This window comes from Lepidochelys olivacea, assembly GCF_965140295.1.
Source record: "Lepidochelys olivacea isolate rLepOli2 genome assembly, chromosome: 10".
NCBI lineage: Eukaryota > Metazoa > Chordata > Testudines > Cheloniidae > Lepidochelys > Lepidochelys olivacea.
Window position 1 is genome coordinate 33,339,601 of NC_140420.1, and position 15,530 is coordinate 33,355,130.

The 15,530-nt window shown below is 46.8% G+C and overlaps 1 protein-coding gene across 1 annotated transcript in view; it reads right to left on the minus strand.

Annotated features, from left to right (window-relative positions):
- TRAP1 (TNF receptor associated protein 1) overlaps positions 1 to 15,530 on the minus strand; it is a 75,598-nt gene that overhangs the window by 48,284 nt on the left and 11,784 nt on the right. Inside the window, exons 2-4 of the mRNA XM_084642119.1 lie at positions 9,523 to 9,690; positions 7,679 to 7,761; positions 6,613 to 6,753 (exon numbers count right to left, since the gene is read on the minus strand). Of these exons, the coding sequence (XP_084498245.1) occupies positions 6,613 to 6,753; positions 7,679 to 7,761; positions 9,523 to 9,690 (392 nt within the window). The remainder of the gene's footprint in view (positions 1 to 6,612; positions 6,754 to 7,678; positions 7,762 to 9,522; positions 9,691 to 15,530) is intronic.

The following is a 15,530-nucleotide window of genomic DNA, read 5'->3' on the forward strand; positions in this document are numbered from 1 at the left end:
TGCAGAGATCAAATTTCAAGATACCATTAATGACTACTTCTTGGAGCCATTCTGGATTTAGTCCTACGTGAAGCACAGGTTCTGGTCTAAGAGACAAATATAGCTGAACCGCTCAGTAACAGCAACAAGCATGCAATTAAATTTAACATCCTTGCAGGAGGGAAAATACCAAAGAAACCCACCACAGTAGCATTTAACTTCAAAAAGGGGAACTAAACAAAAATGAGGAGGCTAGTTAAACAGAAATCAAAAGGAACAGTCACGAGTGAAATGCCTGTAAGCTTCATGGAAAATTTTAAAAAACACCATAATAAAGGCTCAAATTATATGTATACCTTACATAAACAAAAGTAGTAGGAGGATCAAAAAAACGTGACTATGGCTAAACAACAGAGTAAAATAGGCAGTTAGAGACAAAAAGACATTTTCTAAAAAGTAGAGGTCAAATCCTACTGAGGAAAATACAAAGGAGCATAAACTCTGACAAGTGTAAAAGTATAATCAGGCAGGTCAAAAAAGAATTTGAAGAGTAATAGCAAAAGACACAAAAACTAACAGCAGATTTATTTTTTAAGTACATCAGAAGCTGAAAGCCTGCTAAACAATCAGTGGGGCCACTGGACAACTAAGGTGCTAAAGGAGCACTCAAAGAAGAAAACACTGTTACAGAGAAGCTAAATGAATTCACTGCATTGGTCTTCACTGCAGAGGATGTGAGGAAATTCCCACACCTAAGTCATTCTTTTTAGGTGACAAATCTGAGGTACTGTCCCAGATTGAGGTGTCATTAGAGGTGGTTTTGGAACAAATTGATAAATTAAACAGTAATAAGTCATCAGGACCAGATGGTATTCATCCAGGAGTGCTGAAGGAACTCAAATATGAAACTGCAGAGATCGGACACTAGATAGGGAGGACTCTGAGTTACTACAGATAATTCTTTCCCAGGTATCTCCCTGGTGGATCTTTCCCACATGCTCAAGGCCTAACCCAGGGGGTGGGCAAACTTTTTGGCCCAAGGGCCACATCTGGGTATGGAAATTGTATGGTGGGCCATGAATGCTCATGAAATTGGCTGTTGGGGTGGGGGGGAGGGGGAGGGCTCTGGCTGGGGCTGTGGGCTCTGGAATGGGGCTGGGGATTAGGGGTTGTGGGTCCCGGGGTCCCAGACTTCGGCCCTGCTCAGCCTGCTGCCTGCCTGGATGAACAGAACCCCAGGCTGGCAGCGGGCTGAGCAGGGTTGGAGGCTGGGACCCCGGCTGGCAGGAGCCATCGGATGGAACAGCAGGCCGGCCGCGGGGCTGAGTGGGGCCGGCAGCCAGGACCCCAGCTGGCAGGAGCTGGCGGCCAGAACCCCAGACCGGCAGAGGGTTGAGCCACTCAGCCCACTGCCAGTCTGGGGTTCCGGCCGCCGGCCCTGCTCAGCCCGCTGCAGGCCTGGGATACCAGCTGCCAGGCCCCGCTTACCTCACTGCCACTCTGGGGTTCCGGCCCCCTGCCAGCTGGGGTCCGGGCCTCTGGCCCCGCTCAGCCTGCTGCAGGCCTGGGGTACCAGCAGCAAGCCCGGGGCTCTGCTCCTGGCCTCGGCACAGCGCTCTGCAGCTGGCCCCAGCCTGAGGCCCACTGGGCCCAGCCTGAGGCAGTGAGGGGCGCAGACAGGGGCAAGAGGGGGCACAGCTCAGCACCACCACTTTAAAAGTTGTTCCTGGTCCTGGTTTGCTGCTTATATCAGACCATGTCTGCATTTGACCTTGTGCGTGCCCTATGTCGCCATTTCCCCCCCCCCACTGACAGTTGAGGGGAACATTTAAAAAAATGGCAGCTCCTAAGAAAGCAAAGTTAGATGTCCGTACATTTCAGCCTTCTTGGACAGACACATCTGGATTTATTCAAAAGAAGGACCGTGCTGTTTGTGCTTTCTGTTGTGACAGTGTTGTTTATCGCACATCAAGTGTTCGATGACATTTTGAAATGAAGCACGAGAAAATCTTTCTTGACGAAGCAGACAAGACTGAATCGATCAAAAAGGCAGGAGCAGGAAAAGCAGTGTTTTTAACAGCTTAAGTGTGAGTCAAAATCAAGCTACAGAAGAAAGTTACAAGATTGCACAGTGCATTGCAAAAAACTGAAAGCCATTTACAGAAGGGGAACATATAAAAAGTTTTTCTCAGCAGTTCAGAGATTTCGTTCAATGATTTGCCAAATAAAGACACGATCATATCTAGAATAAAAGAATTGCCTGTCTGACAGAACAGTTGAGAGAAGCATAAGCGAAATGGCAGAAAACATTAAGGAAAAGTAGATGACTGCATTAAAAGACACAGCAGTGTTTAGCGTTGCAGTTGATGACAACGTGGATATAAACGACTTTCCACGTTTGACAGTTGTTGCAAGATATTGTGCTTCCGATGAAATCCAAGAGGAACTTTGTTGCCAAAAACCCCTGCATGGCACAACAAAGGGGAAAGATATAGTGGAAAGTTTTATAAACCATTCTGAAGAATGAGGAGTTGACATCAGAAAAATATTTTCTGTGACAACAGATGGTGCTCCTGCCGTGGTCAGAAAACAGAAGAGATTTGTAAAGTTACTTGAAGATCAAATTGGCCACCCAACAGTCAAATTTCACTGTATCATCCATCAAGAAAACCTGTGTTCTAAAATTTCTAATTCCGAACTTAATAATGTGATGAATACAGTGGGGCGAATTGTGAATTTCCTTGTTGCTCCATCTGCTTTGACTCACCGACAGTTTCAAGCACTGCTAGAAGAGATGGACAGTGCTTATAACAACATTCCCCTTCACAACAACATTCGGTGGCTAAGTAGTGGCATGGTTTTGGTGCACTTTGTAAATGGTTTTGATGTAATCAAGGCCTTTTTGTCAGAAAAAGGACAAAACTAGCCCCAACTGGATGATGACAAATGGCTGTTTAAGCTCATGCTTCTAACTGACATCGCTGCTCACCTAAACGAACTCAACCTCTGTCTCCAGGGCAAACGTGTCTGGATCTTTATGAAGCCTGGAAGGCATCTGTTGTAAAACTAGCAGTTTTTGCTTGGGATATTCCAAGTTCTACTTTCCACTACTTCCAACACATAAAAGAACTATCGACACGTTGCGCTATCAGTGTCGATGAGATTGGAATGTACATGCAAGAACTGAAATGAGAAATTTCTGACAGATTTCCAGCAATTTGGCCCAATGCTTTCTTTTCTAATTAAACCTGAAAAGTTAAAGTCACTTTCGTTGGTCTGTATTTCAGTGGATGGGTGTTGATTTCGAAATGCAGCTCATTCAGTTAAAAAGCTCAGAATTGTGGGCATCAAAGTTTGTAGATCTGCGGAGTGCACTTGAAGCTACCGAGAGAGATCATGGGTCCTCTATTCTGGTTAACAACTGATCACTCAGAAGGCTGTGTGCAGCTTAAAGTATCCAAATACAAGCCAGACATTGGAAAACTCAGCAAGGAAAAGCAAGGGCAAGTATCACATTAAACTGATAAGATCTGCATTTAATTTAATTTTAAATGAAGCTTCTTAAACATTTTTAAAACCTTATTTACTTTACATACAACAACAGTTTAGTTATATAATGTAGACTTATAGAGAGAGACCTTCTAAAAATGTTAAAATGTATTACTGGCACATGAAACCTGAAATTACAGTGAATAAATGAAGATTTGGCACACCACTTCTGAAAGGCTGCCGACCCCTGATATAAGGTATACTTGGATTTCAACAAGCCACTGACAAGGTCCCTCACCAAAGGCTCTTAAGCAAAGTAGGCAGTCACAAGATAAGAGGGAAGGTCATCTCATGGATCAGTAACTGCTTAAAAAATAGGAAAAAGAGGGGAAGAACAAATTGTCAGTTTTCATAGTGAACAGGGGTAAACAACAGGATCCCAACGATCTGCACTGGGACCAGTGCTGTTCAACATATTCAAAAACAAGATGGAAAAAGGGGTAAACAGTGAGGTGGCAAAATTTTCAGACAAGATAATTAAATACGAAGCTAACTGTGAACAGTTACAGAGAGATCTCACAAAACTGGGTGATGGGATCAAAATGGTAGATGAAATTCAATACTGAGAAGAGCAAAGTAATGTACATTGGAAAACACAATCCCAACTATGCATACAAAATGAAGGTAATAGCTAATTTAGACCCCACTAAACAAAGACATCTTGAACTCATGGTGTATCTCTGAAAACATCTGCTCAAAAAATAGCAGTCAAAAAAGTTGTTAATGTTAGGAACCATTAAGAAAGGTATAGCTAATAAGACAGAAAATATCGTAACGCCACTATGGAAATCCATGGTACACCCTTGAATACCACATGCAGCTCTGGTCATCCCATCTCAAAAACATATATTAGACTTGGAATAAGTAGAGAAAATGGCAACCAAAATGATTAGAGGTAAGGAATAGTTGCCATATGAGGAGAGATTAAAAAGACTGGGACTGTTCTGCTTAGAAAAGAGACAACCGAGGGGGGGATATGATAGATGTCTTTCTCCATGGTATGGAGAAAGTGAATAGGGAAGTGTTATTTACCCTTTCAGATAACACAAGAATCAGACTTCACTCAATGAAATTAATAGGCAGCAGGTTAAAACAAACATAAGGAAGTACTTCTTCAAACAACCTACAGTCAACCAGTGGAACTCATTGCAAGGGGATGTTGTGAAGGCCAAAAGCATAACTGGGTTCAAAAATAATTAGATGAATTCACGGAGGACAGGTCCATCAATGGCTATTAGCCAAAATGGTCAGGGAGGGAACCCAATGCCATGTCCAAAACCCAGAGCATGCCCTGCAAATCCCAGGAAGAGCAGATATGGGCTAGACAGGAACTGCATCCCAGTGCTGGGATTACAGCTGTGTCTAGGTCTCTAATGGAGCGATCACTTGCTTAGACAATGGCCAAGGAAATATAACAACACTGCGAAACTCAGAAAGTAACAAATACAATTCACTAATCCGGGGATTCTCAAACACTCCCTACTGTGGAACACAACACACACGTTGTATTGCCCAGCCCCAGTCTTCCCACTCATGATCACTTATCATCCCTATGGCAACTGCAGCAGGCCCTTACATGAAAAAGTGAAAGTATCTAGTATATTTTAACAGTCTCCGAAGACATAAGTGCTTTGTCCTTTGTGATAAAGATTACTTATGCTGTGTCCTTTAGGCTTCATCTCATCTCCCTGTCCCCTCCGTTCTGCTCCCTTCTCCCTACACATTCCCGTCCCTTGTCCTCCTTCTCCCCTCAATGTGCTGCCCAGCTACCCCATCCCCTGGTCCCCTTGGCACTCCTCTAGGGCCTGCCGGTGTCTCAAAGCTCCAGACTCACTGGTCACTCTGGCCCATGAGGAAAGCTCCTGCTTCCTCTCCGATTATATAGCAGTGACCCCAGTGTAGTCACTTAAGCTCATTCCAAGATTTTTTTTTTTTTTTTTTTTTAAAAGGAAGAGCCCGGCCAACAACAGAAGCAACTAGAAACAGAGAGAAGATTGGGCTCCACGTGACCAACGAGCGCTCTGCGGGCCACAGCTTGGGAGTGTTCGCCTTACCCTAAAAATTGCCTCTCTTTTGCTCCTAGAAAAAGTGAAAGCATCTCTGTCCTCCTTTCTCTGCCTCTGCAAGAGGAACAGTGCATTCTCCCCCTGCCACAAGAGAGATGACGCCAGAGATGCACCCCCTTTCCTCTGGAGCATGCTGCATAAGAAAGAAATGTCACATAAATCTGGATACCGAGTAAATTCCACGACACCTCTGCCAGCAGCAGGAACCCCTCAAACTCCAACCTTGATTCGGGCAGCAGGAAGCAAGAACATTTGAAAGACAAGGCACCAGAGATCTGCCTGCCAGAGAGTTTTAGTCATCCCTGAAGTGCAGCTTTATGGTGAAATATTTCATAGCTCAATACCAGGAAACCAGAGTTAGGGGACTCGCTCATCCTGACAGAGCAGGTGTGGCTGGGAGAGGGACACAACAAACCAGGGGAGGGTTGCCCTCACCGCACCAGCGCCTCCTGCAGAGCTAATTAGGACGGGAGCTCTGCCTGTTTTCAGCACATGAGGTCTCAGACCTAGAGAAGAGCAGGGTCTCGGTGAAGAAAACCCCCGCATGCACACACTGTACGGCAGCATGCTGTGCACCTGGCTGCCCTCCTCCCACATGGGAGGCTGCCTTTTAGTAGGGATACATGCACAGAACATGGAAAGTGCTTTAGTCCCAACACGGTAACAGGCACTATGGGAGAAGCCACAGGTTGTTTCCAGGAAAGGGCTGGAGCAGGAGAGGGCAACCCTCCCCTGCTTTGTGGTGTCCCTCTCCCAGCCACACAGGGGCATGGTAATGGGTGGGCGGGGGCACAAACTTGCTGGCCTTTCATCAAAGCTTGGGGTTACAGACTCAATCTAGCATCACTGTCGAGCATTGACCAGCCCTGCAGACACCCAGCTGTGAAGGGCCAGGGGCACAGGGAGACAGTGGATACTGATGAGGGTTACACTCCAGCTCAGCTTCTAATGGGCTTCGGCTGGGATAAGCCGTGCAGCAAAGTGACTTCCTGTTCCTCTTGCCAGCAAAGGGAGATACCTGGATGGTGATGGTTCCCTTCTCGCTGTCTGTCTGCAGGTGAATCTCCATCTCTGGTAAGACCTTCCCGTCAGACATCAGCTTATGACGCAGCTTTTCCAGTGCATCGCTGCCATTGGAGATCAGCTCCCGGATAAACACCTGGGGAAGGAACATTGTTATGTACTGCAGCCTCTGTCTAGCCAGCACCGCTCCCAGCCACCTGTGTGGCACCCCCACAGTGTTCAGGGCATGCTGCTGGCTCATACACAGGTTTTCATCCCAACAGAGGGACTTGTCGAGAGACAGACACGCAGACTGCAACACTCTAGGTGTGGCCATGTCACAGCCCCTAAACGGGGTACCAGAAGAGGAGGGGTTTGAGCAGGCATTCTTTACACTGGCACCGTTGGCTCCTATGGAAAGGACATGTGGGTTTTTAGCACTTTAGTCTTCTGAGTGATACTGATGCCAGAACCCCAGAGTGCATCCTTTCCAATGGAGTCAGAAGTCCCAGAGTGAAGCTTCCTTTCCCAAACATGGCTGGATGGTGTGTATAGGCAAGGCCTTAGTCAAAAATCTGGAGCACACCCCATTCTCGCCAGGGCACAAAGACATACCTCTGCCGGCAAGGACAGGGCAGCCTTCTATCAATCCCTGCATTTAAAATGCTGCACTAAAATCTAAGGGAGAAAAATGGCCAGTAAAAGGAAGGGGATAGTTCCAGTGAGGCAGCAGGCTAGCACAGCTCTGCCTTGACTCCATTAACTCCATCGTGCTGGAACGCTACATGCAGTGCGGCACAGAGCCAACTGTATTTCTCCATTTAGTGGTGTGGGGGTTGGTTTGTTTAAACTTGGTGCTAAAATACAGCCAATTGCCAGAGCCAAAACAGGCCTACTGAGTCATCTAGATGTATTTACATATGAAATTAAAAACATACTCTCTTGGGAAGTCAAGCAGGCATTTCCACTGCAAGGGCAGTGTCTTGCCCTGCCACAGACAGAGACAGATATATATATACACACACACATGGCTTTGCAAACAGAAACTTCACCAGCATCGGTATGATTAGCAGGTGACCTACCTCCTTCTCCGAGTACAAGGAACGTGCAACAATGTCCAACAGCTTCTTCGTCTCTGCCTGGAACTCATGTTTGGAGGCTTCTCCTAGAATTAATCACACACACGCACACCCAAGGGCATTTCACACAGTTCTCTCATACAGGAAAGGCACACACAGCCTCACTAGTGTGCCTCAGCCTCTCAGGGCCCTGGCTAGGAGTGGCAGGGGATATGGGCATCTATGGCCTCCACGGAAACTGCCAACAAAGGCGCTATTTATTTTGAAATGTGAGAATGGTTTTTGCCATGTGGGCACACTGTCAGCCTGGACAAGGGCTGAGACAACACACAGACTGCAGAACGGCCATTAGACGATATATTATGTGAGTTCAGGTCACTACATATCTGGGCTGAAGCTGAATCAGTGACCTCGAGGTGAAAAATTACACTCCATTCCTGATCCATGGAGCCATCCAATCCCCAAATCTTCATCTCTAAAAATGCCCTCCCCTGCTTCGTAGCCAATCCTCCCCCCTCTAATTTTTAGAGTACCACACCCCGCCAGATGTGAGCCCTCGCTGTTGTACCAAATAGAGGCTGGTGGGGAAAGGGAGCTCCAACATTTAAAGGAGCTATCTGCAAACACCCCACTCTAAGAGCTTTCAACAAGCACTCTAAGGTCCCAACATAAAAAGCATACTCTAAGTAAAACAGAAGAAGCCATTGTGTTAATCTGGCACCTCTCTGCTGAAGCACCCTTGATACTGCACACACCCAGCTGATTGATATACTCAATCTTTCTCAATGACAACAGCAGCTCAAAGAGAATAACACTTTACAAAATGCTTCTCTCAATAGGCTCTCTTTCAGGCTCTTTTTAAAAGGCCCGATCTTTGGCATTTCCTATCTTAGACACACTTAAGACACTAGCAGCACAGTCAAAGTTACCCGTGACCTGTCACATGTCTGCAGCTGCTTGCAGACAAAACCCCAGATTCTCTGACCCCAGAGGGCAAGATGATGGGTGCAGAGGGACCAAGTTCATTTAAGGGCTTCATAGCCCTGGATCTTCAAAAATACAAGGTGTATGGAAAAGGCCTTGGAATATTGAGTTTAAGATGCTATTTCTGTGTTCAGATAACTCACATGACTTTGTTTTAAAGCAGCTCTGCTTGGAGGAAGGCAAAGCAATTAGTTCTAACTAAAGGGATGACAGCATGATTTTAATCAGAGATCTCCATCATCACAAGCAATGAGCTGGGCACACACAGTTCACCTGTGTAACAACAGATGTAACAGCAGGCAAGAGGCAGGTCCTTTGGAACCCCCTGCCTACACACACGAAAGTTACATCCACCAGAGCACACTGCAGGCTTCTGCCAGACTGCAACTATAGAGGTGCGTCTATCTCACTCTTAAGTAGTTTTATTTCTCAACAGGTTCATGCTTCCAGCGAGATATTGAGAGGGTACAGGGGTGAACCTGTTCCTGCTGTTTTATTCTTTACTCTGTATTTACTACTTTGCTAGAGATTTTATGTTGTGGTGTTCATTCTGGTGATTTTATTTTTGCTAGGATACCTAGAAGTCCTTGACCATGAGACTCCAAGAATTTACTCTTATTGAAGCATCAATGACAACTTCCTTCCACAAGTCTCGAAAGTCCATCCCAAAAGCCATTCTAACTGATGGGATGACAAACACCTGCACCTCTCCCCCTCCAGAGGTGGGGAAGGTACCTTGGGAGATAGCCCCAAGCTCCTGCCCTCCCAGTTAGGCACTGTTTTGCCAAGGCAGTGCCATTTCACTGGGTTTTCAACGCACCCCAAGAGACTTCCTTCCCGTGATATCCCCGGCCTCTGCTCACCTTTCACATTCTCTGTATTGCTGATGATGGTGTGCAGGGGCTCCTCTTCCTTGTTCTCAGCTGCCTGGGTACTGTACTTCTGCCCAGCAAGAACGCTGAAGGCGGCTAAGTTGTGCCGGGGGACTGGGAAATGGAGGGCTGCTCTCTGAAGACATGTGATTCCTCTTCCTAGAAGATGCAATTCAAGCGGTTTTAGTCTAACTCACACATATTAGAGATAGGAAAGCTCTATCGAGGTCACAATTCCCTTTCCCGAGGGCTAATGCAGGATTGCTCCCTAAGGTACACTGTCCTATGCATTGTCCAGTTGAGTGTTCAATCCCCACATGATCGGGCTCCGGCCGGAGCCTGGGCTCTGAGACCCAGCAAGGGGGGGGAAGGTCGCAGAGCTGAGCCAAAACATCGCATTCCTTAGCCCCATAGCACAAGCCCAAGTAAACTGACCCAGGCTCTGAGACTTGCTATTGCTATATTTTACTGACAGAAAGTTTTCCTCCTATCAAATCTGTTTTCCTTTGCTCAGTTACATTTCATTACTCCTGGTTACATCCCATTTGACCACCCCCTATAGAATTCTACTCCAATTTGGCCCATACACCTGCTGGTTTATGATACCGGCATTCAATCCTGAGCTCTCAAAGATGCCTCCTTTGGCAGAGTGTAGCTACTGGTCAGAATGCCAGAATCACACCCCCCAGCAGAGCCAGTTTTAGGACTAAACGGCACATGCTGCCTCTCAGGGTCATATCAGAAGCAAGAGTCATAACCCGAAAAGCTATAAAAGACAGCAAATTCCACTAGCTCCACTAGGAACATAGGAATTGCCACCTTTGTCATAGCCTTGCCTGTGATGTACTTTGCTAAGTCAGACAGGAGACCCTCTTCTGTTTGGCAGAGAATGAAACGAAAAACACTGGCTACTAACCAACATTTGCAGCACTTGGCAGATACAAAGCACTGTCTTATATTAGTGCTCAGTGTGATTATCTATGTTGTGAAGACAAAAGGAAATGGTGCTAAAACGATGTTCCAATGTAGAAGGCAAGGCAAATATATTCAGAGGTGGGCGAACGTGCATGCAGCCACATAACCACATATTCAAGCTGGTTTCAGGTGGACTGGGTTATGCCAGTTCCACAGGAAAATGATGGTGTACGAGAACCTCAAAAGGCCCTTTTCAGAAAGCTTGAGATCCAACAGGCCCTGTAACACACAGAAGCGATTTCCAGACTTTACTTCCTTCAGGTTTCCACTGTATATTTTACACCTAATGAGCAGCAAACTCTGCTGCATTCCACTTGCCAGGATTGAGCGGTCCTGAGTCTGGGGCTTAGGGGAAATTATCAGGCAGAGGAGGGTATATTAATTCACCTCCTCCATGACAATGGATACAAAATGGAATAAGAATGCTCTGGCAAGTGGATGGGTGGTTTTCCACCCTTCGCCACTCCAGGCCAGTATTAAGCTGCAGCTCGCCCCACACTGCGAGTGGCAGAGCTTCCTTAGGGCCAGGGAGAGAACCTGGTCAAGCTACAAAAGCCAGGAGCGGGCGGCAACAGCAGACAATTCTGGGCTTTTACAAAAACTCTTTTTTGCCCTTGTAGGCTGTTTCATCAGCCGAGGAAGCAAAGCAAACTCCAGGTTTAAATCTGTTATAAAGGCCCTTACCCCTGGGCCCCGTTCATTATTTATTGTTTACAACAACAGGTACAAACAAAATAAAACTATCCAACCAAAAATGCTGATTAGAATCCCAAGAACCTTGCTGCCTCTACCAGTGTGTGTGTGTGTGTGTGTGTGAGACCACCACACACCCCTCCCCTGGTACCCCTTTGGATCCAGCTTCCTCTTCCAGCCATGTAATAGGCAGAAATCTCTTAACCCTTTCCAGGCTGCTGCTTTTACCTCGACATAGTACCTGATACAACTTACACCCCTTACCCTTCACAAACATGTCCCATAGTCCTCCAGTTGTTGTCTGGCTGATCCAAGTCCCTTCCAAGGTCAGCTGATGCTGACCCTAACCAACCTAGCAGATGATGCTGACTACCAACATACAGTTAACACCCCTAAAACACACACAGACATTTAGTATCTGCCATTCTGAAGCTCTGAAAAGACCAAGGTATCTCTCAATCCAAATGCATCAAAACCAGAGCTCTCAGCATTACTGTCGCCCTTCCAAAGGGTAAGCAGCTCTGCTGCTTCCCTACACCTCAGACCCTAGGCTGAGCCAGTTATCAACCCCAAATAGTCCCTTACCATGTCTCCCATTCAAAAACAGTTCCAAGACATGATGCACTTTTCCAGCCAGAACCCCCAATTATTACTCAATTAGTTCTGTCCTTAAAGAGCCTGTGAATAGCTCTCATGCACTTGAATACCTCCTACACCCGTAACTGCTGTATCACACACAGTTCTGCCTCATTGTTCAAGCAAAAGTCTGTAGCTGTCATTCCAATGCATTTGTTGGACTGATCCAAGAAAATGAAGAAAAAGCCCACATGAATGAGGATTTAAGAACTGGAGAGTTCAGTATATGGTGAACCAGTCCATCACACTTAGCCCTGGTCTACATTACGAGTTTAGGTCGAATTTAGCAGCGTTAGGTCGATTTAACCCTGCATCCATCCACATGACCAAGCCTGTTTTCGAGTGTGTGTCCCCCCACAGAAAATGCTCTAAGTGCATTAACTGCATTAACTCGGCGGAGTGCTTCCACAGTACCGAGGCTAGAGGAGACTTCCGGAGTGTTGCATTGTGGGTAGCTATCCCACAGTTCCCACAGTGTCCGCTGCCCACTGGAATTCTGGGTTGAGATCCCAATGCCTGATGGGGCTAAAACATTGTCATGGGTGGTTCTGGGTACATGTCGTCAGGCCCCCCTTCCCTCCCTCCCTCCGTGAAAGAAAGGGCAGACAATCGTTTTGCGCCTTTTTTCCTGAGTTACCCGTGCAGACGCCATACCACGGCAAGCATGGAGCCCACTCAGCTCACTGTCACCGTATGTCTCCTGGGTGCTGGCAGACGTGGTACTGCATTGCTACACAGCAGCAGCAACCCCTAGCCTGGTGGCAGCAGACGGTACAGTAGGACTGGCAAGCCGTCATCGTCATGTCCGAGGTGCTCCTGGTCGCCTCTGTGAGGTCGATCAGGAGCTCCTGGACAGACATGGGCGCAGGGACTAAATTTGGAGTGACTTGATCCAGTCATTCTCTTTAGTCCTGCAGTCAGTCCTATTGAACCGTCTTATGGCGAGCAGGCAGGTGATACGGATTGCTAGCAGTCCTATTGCATCATCTTCTGCCGAGCAGCCATGAGATGTGGATGGCGTGCAGTCCTTCTGCACCGTCTGCTGCCAGCCAAAGATGTAAAAGATAGATGGAGTGTATCAAAACAAGAAACAGACCAGATTTCTTTTGTACTCATTTGCAAACCCCCCACCTCCACCCCCTCAGTCTAGGGGACTCATTCCTCTAGGTCACACTGCAGTCACTCACAGAGAAGGTGCAGCGAGGTAAATCTAGCCACGTATCTATCAGAGGCCAGACTAACCTCCTTGTTCAAATAAGAACAATAACTTAGGTGCACCATTTCTTATTGGAACCCTCTGTGAAGTCCTGCCTGAAATACTCCTTGATGTAAAGCCACCCCCTTTGTTGATTTTAGCTCCCTGTAAGCCAACCCTGTAAGCCGGGTCGTCAGTTGCCCCTCCCTGCGTCAGAGCAACGGCAAACAATCGTGCATCTGAGTTGAGAGTGCTGTCCAGAGCAGTCACAATGGAGCACTCTGGGATAGCTCCCGGAGGCCAATACCGTCGAATTGTGTCCACAGTACCCCAAATTCGGCCCGGCAAGGCCGATTTAAGCGCCAATCCGCTTCTCAGGGGTGGAGTAAGGAAATAGATTTTAAGAGCCCTTTAAGTCGAAATAAAGGGCTTCATCGTGTGGACAGGTGCAGGTTTACATCGATTTAACGCTGCTAAATTCGACCTAAAGTCCTAGTATAGACCAGGGCTAAGAGAAGGGTCAGCTCAGGAAGAGACACAGGCAATGCCTGAGCCAGCCTGGACTTTACAATCTGACATTTTAACCCTGTGGTGCCGAACAAACAAACAAAAAAATTTGCAAATACACCCACACTCAGGAATCACGGAATATGAGAGGAGCTTTGCCCAGTCACTGCCTCCAGCGACCCAAAAGGAAAAACAATCCGCTGGCATTTTCCTCCCATTCTCAAGTCAACTTCTGTCATCAGGTTTACAAACAGCAAGTCCTGAGAGTCTATTCACCCAATATACACAAACAGAATGCTGCCCCCACACACAAGTGCTGGATCTCTCTGGAAACCCCAAATATTTATAATTCTTGGCCTAGTCACATCTTCTGCCTCTCTCTCTCCCAAGCACAATGAATAAATCATCATCAATCAATTCCAAGGTTATTTTTGGATCTGTATAACATTTGGTCTTAATATCATTAATTAATAGCTGGCATTGTGTCAGCCAAAGACAAAAACTGTTAAATTCAAGCTGCAGCTTTTTCATTTTCTGATATATTGCTTCCTGTGAAACCCCTGCTTGGCCAGCAGAGGAGGGACCCACGGCAATTTCAAGCCACAGAACCATGGCCATTTATATATGCAGAGTAAGTGAGAAAGTGCTCTCAGAACTAGCAAGGAAAAGCCACACACACAAAAACAGCTTGGGAAGCAAAGCTCCTGACACCCAGAGACAAAGTGGAATTAACTCACATGCCTTGTCTAACTTTGCATATCAGCCCCAAGCTGTGCCATGTTAGAGCATGATGTATTAGGGATGGGGCTTTTGGGTGGTCAGGAAGCCTCCAACGGGTGTCACCACTACCCCCTTTTGCCACTGTAGCATTTTAAGCGTAGACGAGCCGTAAAGCAGTGGTTTTCAAACTTTTTAGGCTGTGTACCCCTTTCCATATAATGTAGTCTACTATGTATCCCCTTCTGAGATAGGGTCATAATATACCTATGATTAGATTGCCAAGTCTTACTAAATAAAGCACATTGTCCGCCATTACAGGATTTTTCTTGCATACCCCGACAAGAGCTCACATACTCTTTAGGGGATGCATAACCCAGTTTGAAAACCACTGCCCTAAAGTATTCCTGAGAAGTCTCCCATTCAAGCACTGCGCGGGCCTCAACCTGCTTAACCGACGAGATCTGACAGGACTGCAGCTGAGCCTGGTATGGATGAAGAGAAGAGGTGACAGCCTTTCTAAGCAGGGGAAGTCATCTCTCTTGCATCACTTTAATTCAGCCTATAAAATTGTGTATACTTAAAACACTGCAGGGGCACCGCTCCACCACTTCAGTGTGGACTACTCACATCGACTGGAGCGGCTCTCCTATCAGGGCAGGTAATCCACATCCTTGAGAGGCGGTAGCCAGGTCAATGGAAGAGCGCAGTCTACATGGGGACTTAGGTCAGTTTAACTACGCTGTTCAGGAGAGTGGATTTTTCACTTGCCTGAGCAACGTAGTTATGCCGACCTAATTTTCTAGGGTAGATGAGGCCTAAGTCACTGTCCTCATTTCTCACCCCACAGAGCAGGGCACACACCTGGCTCTTTCCAGCAGGCCTCAAGGACATTTTTAAAAGGCAACATTCAAGCAGTGCTTGAGCGGCATGCAGACCAAGCTACCCAATCCCAGACACACAGCTCCTCCTCAGACATGACTGCTAACAAGCCATCAAGTATTCCCTCTATACAGGAGATGAACTGCCCAGAAAAGTTGGCCTTATCTGTACTAGGGTTTCCTGTGTTACATCTCTTCCTCATACCACAAAGGGAATCCACAGACCATAGTGACAGCCTACAAAGCAGCAGCATCAAGCCATTTGGTGATTAGGAGCCACACAAACTCCAAGGAAACCGTGATGAGCAGAGGCTGCTAAGAGCCCAGCATACAGGGAGATTCAGGGAGGAAGCTGCCAAAACCCACTACTTCTTGCATTTTACTGCACTTGAAAC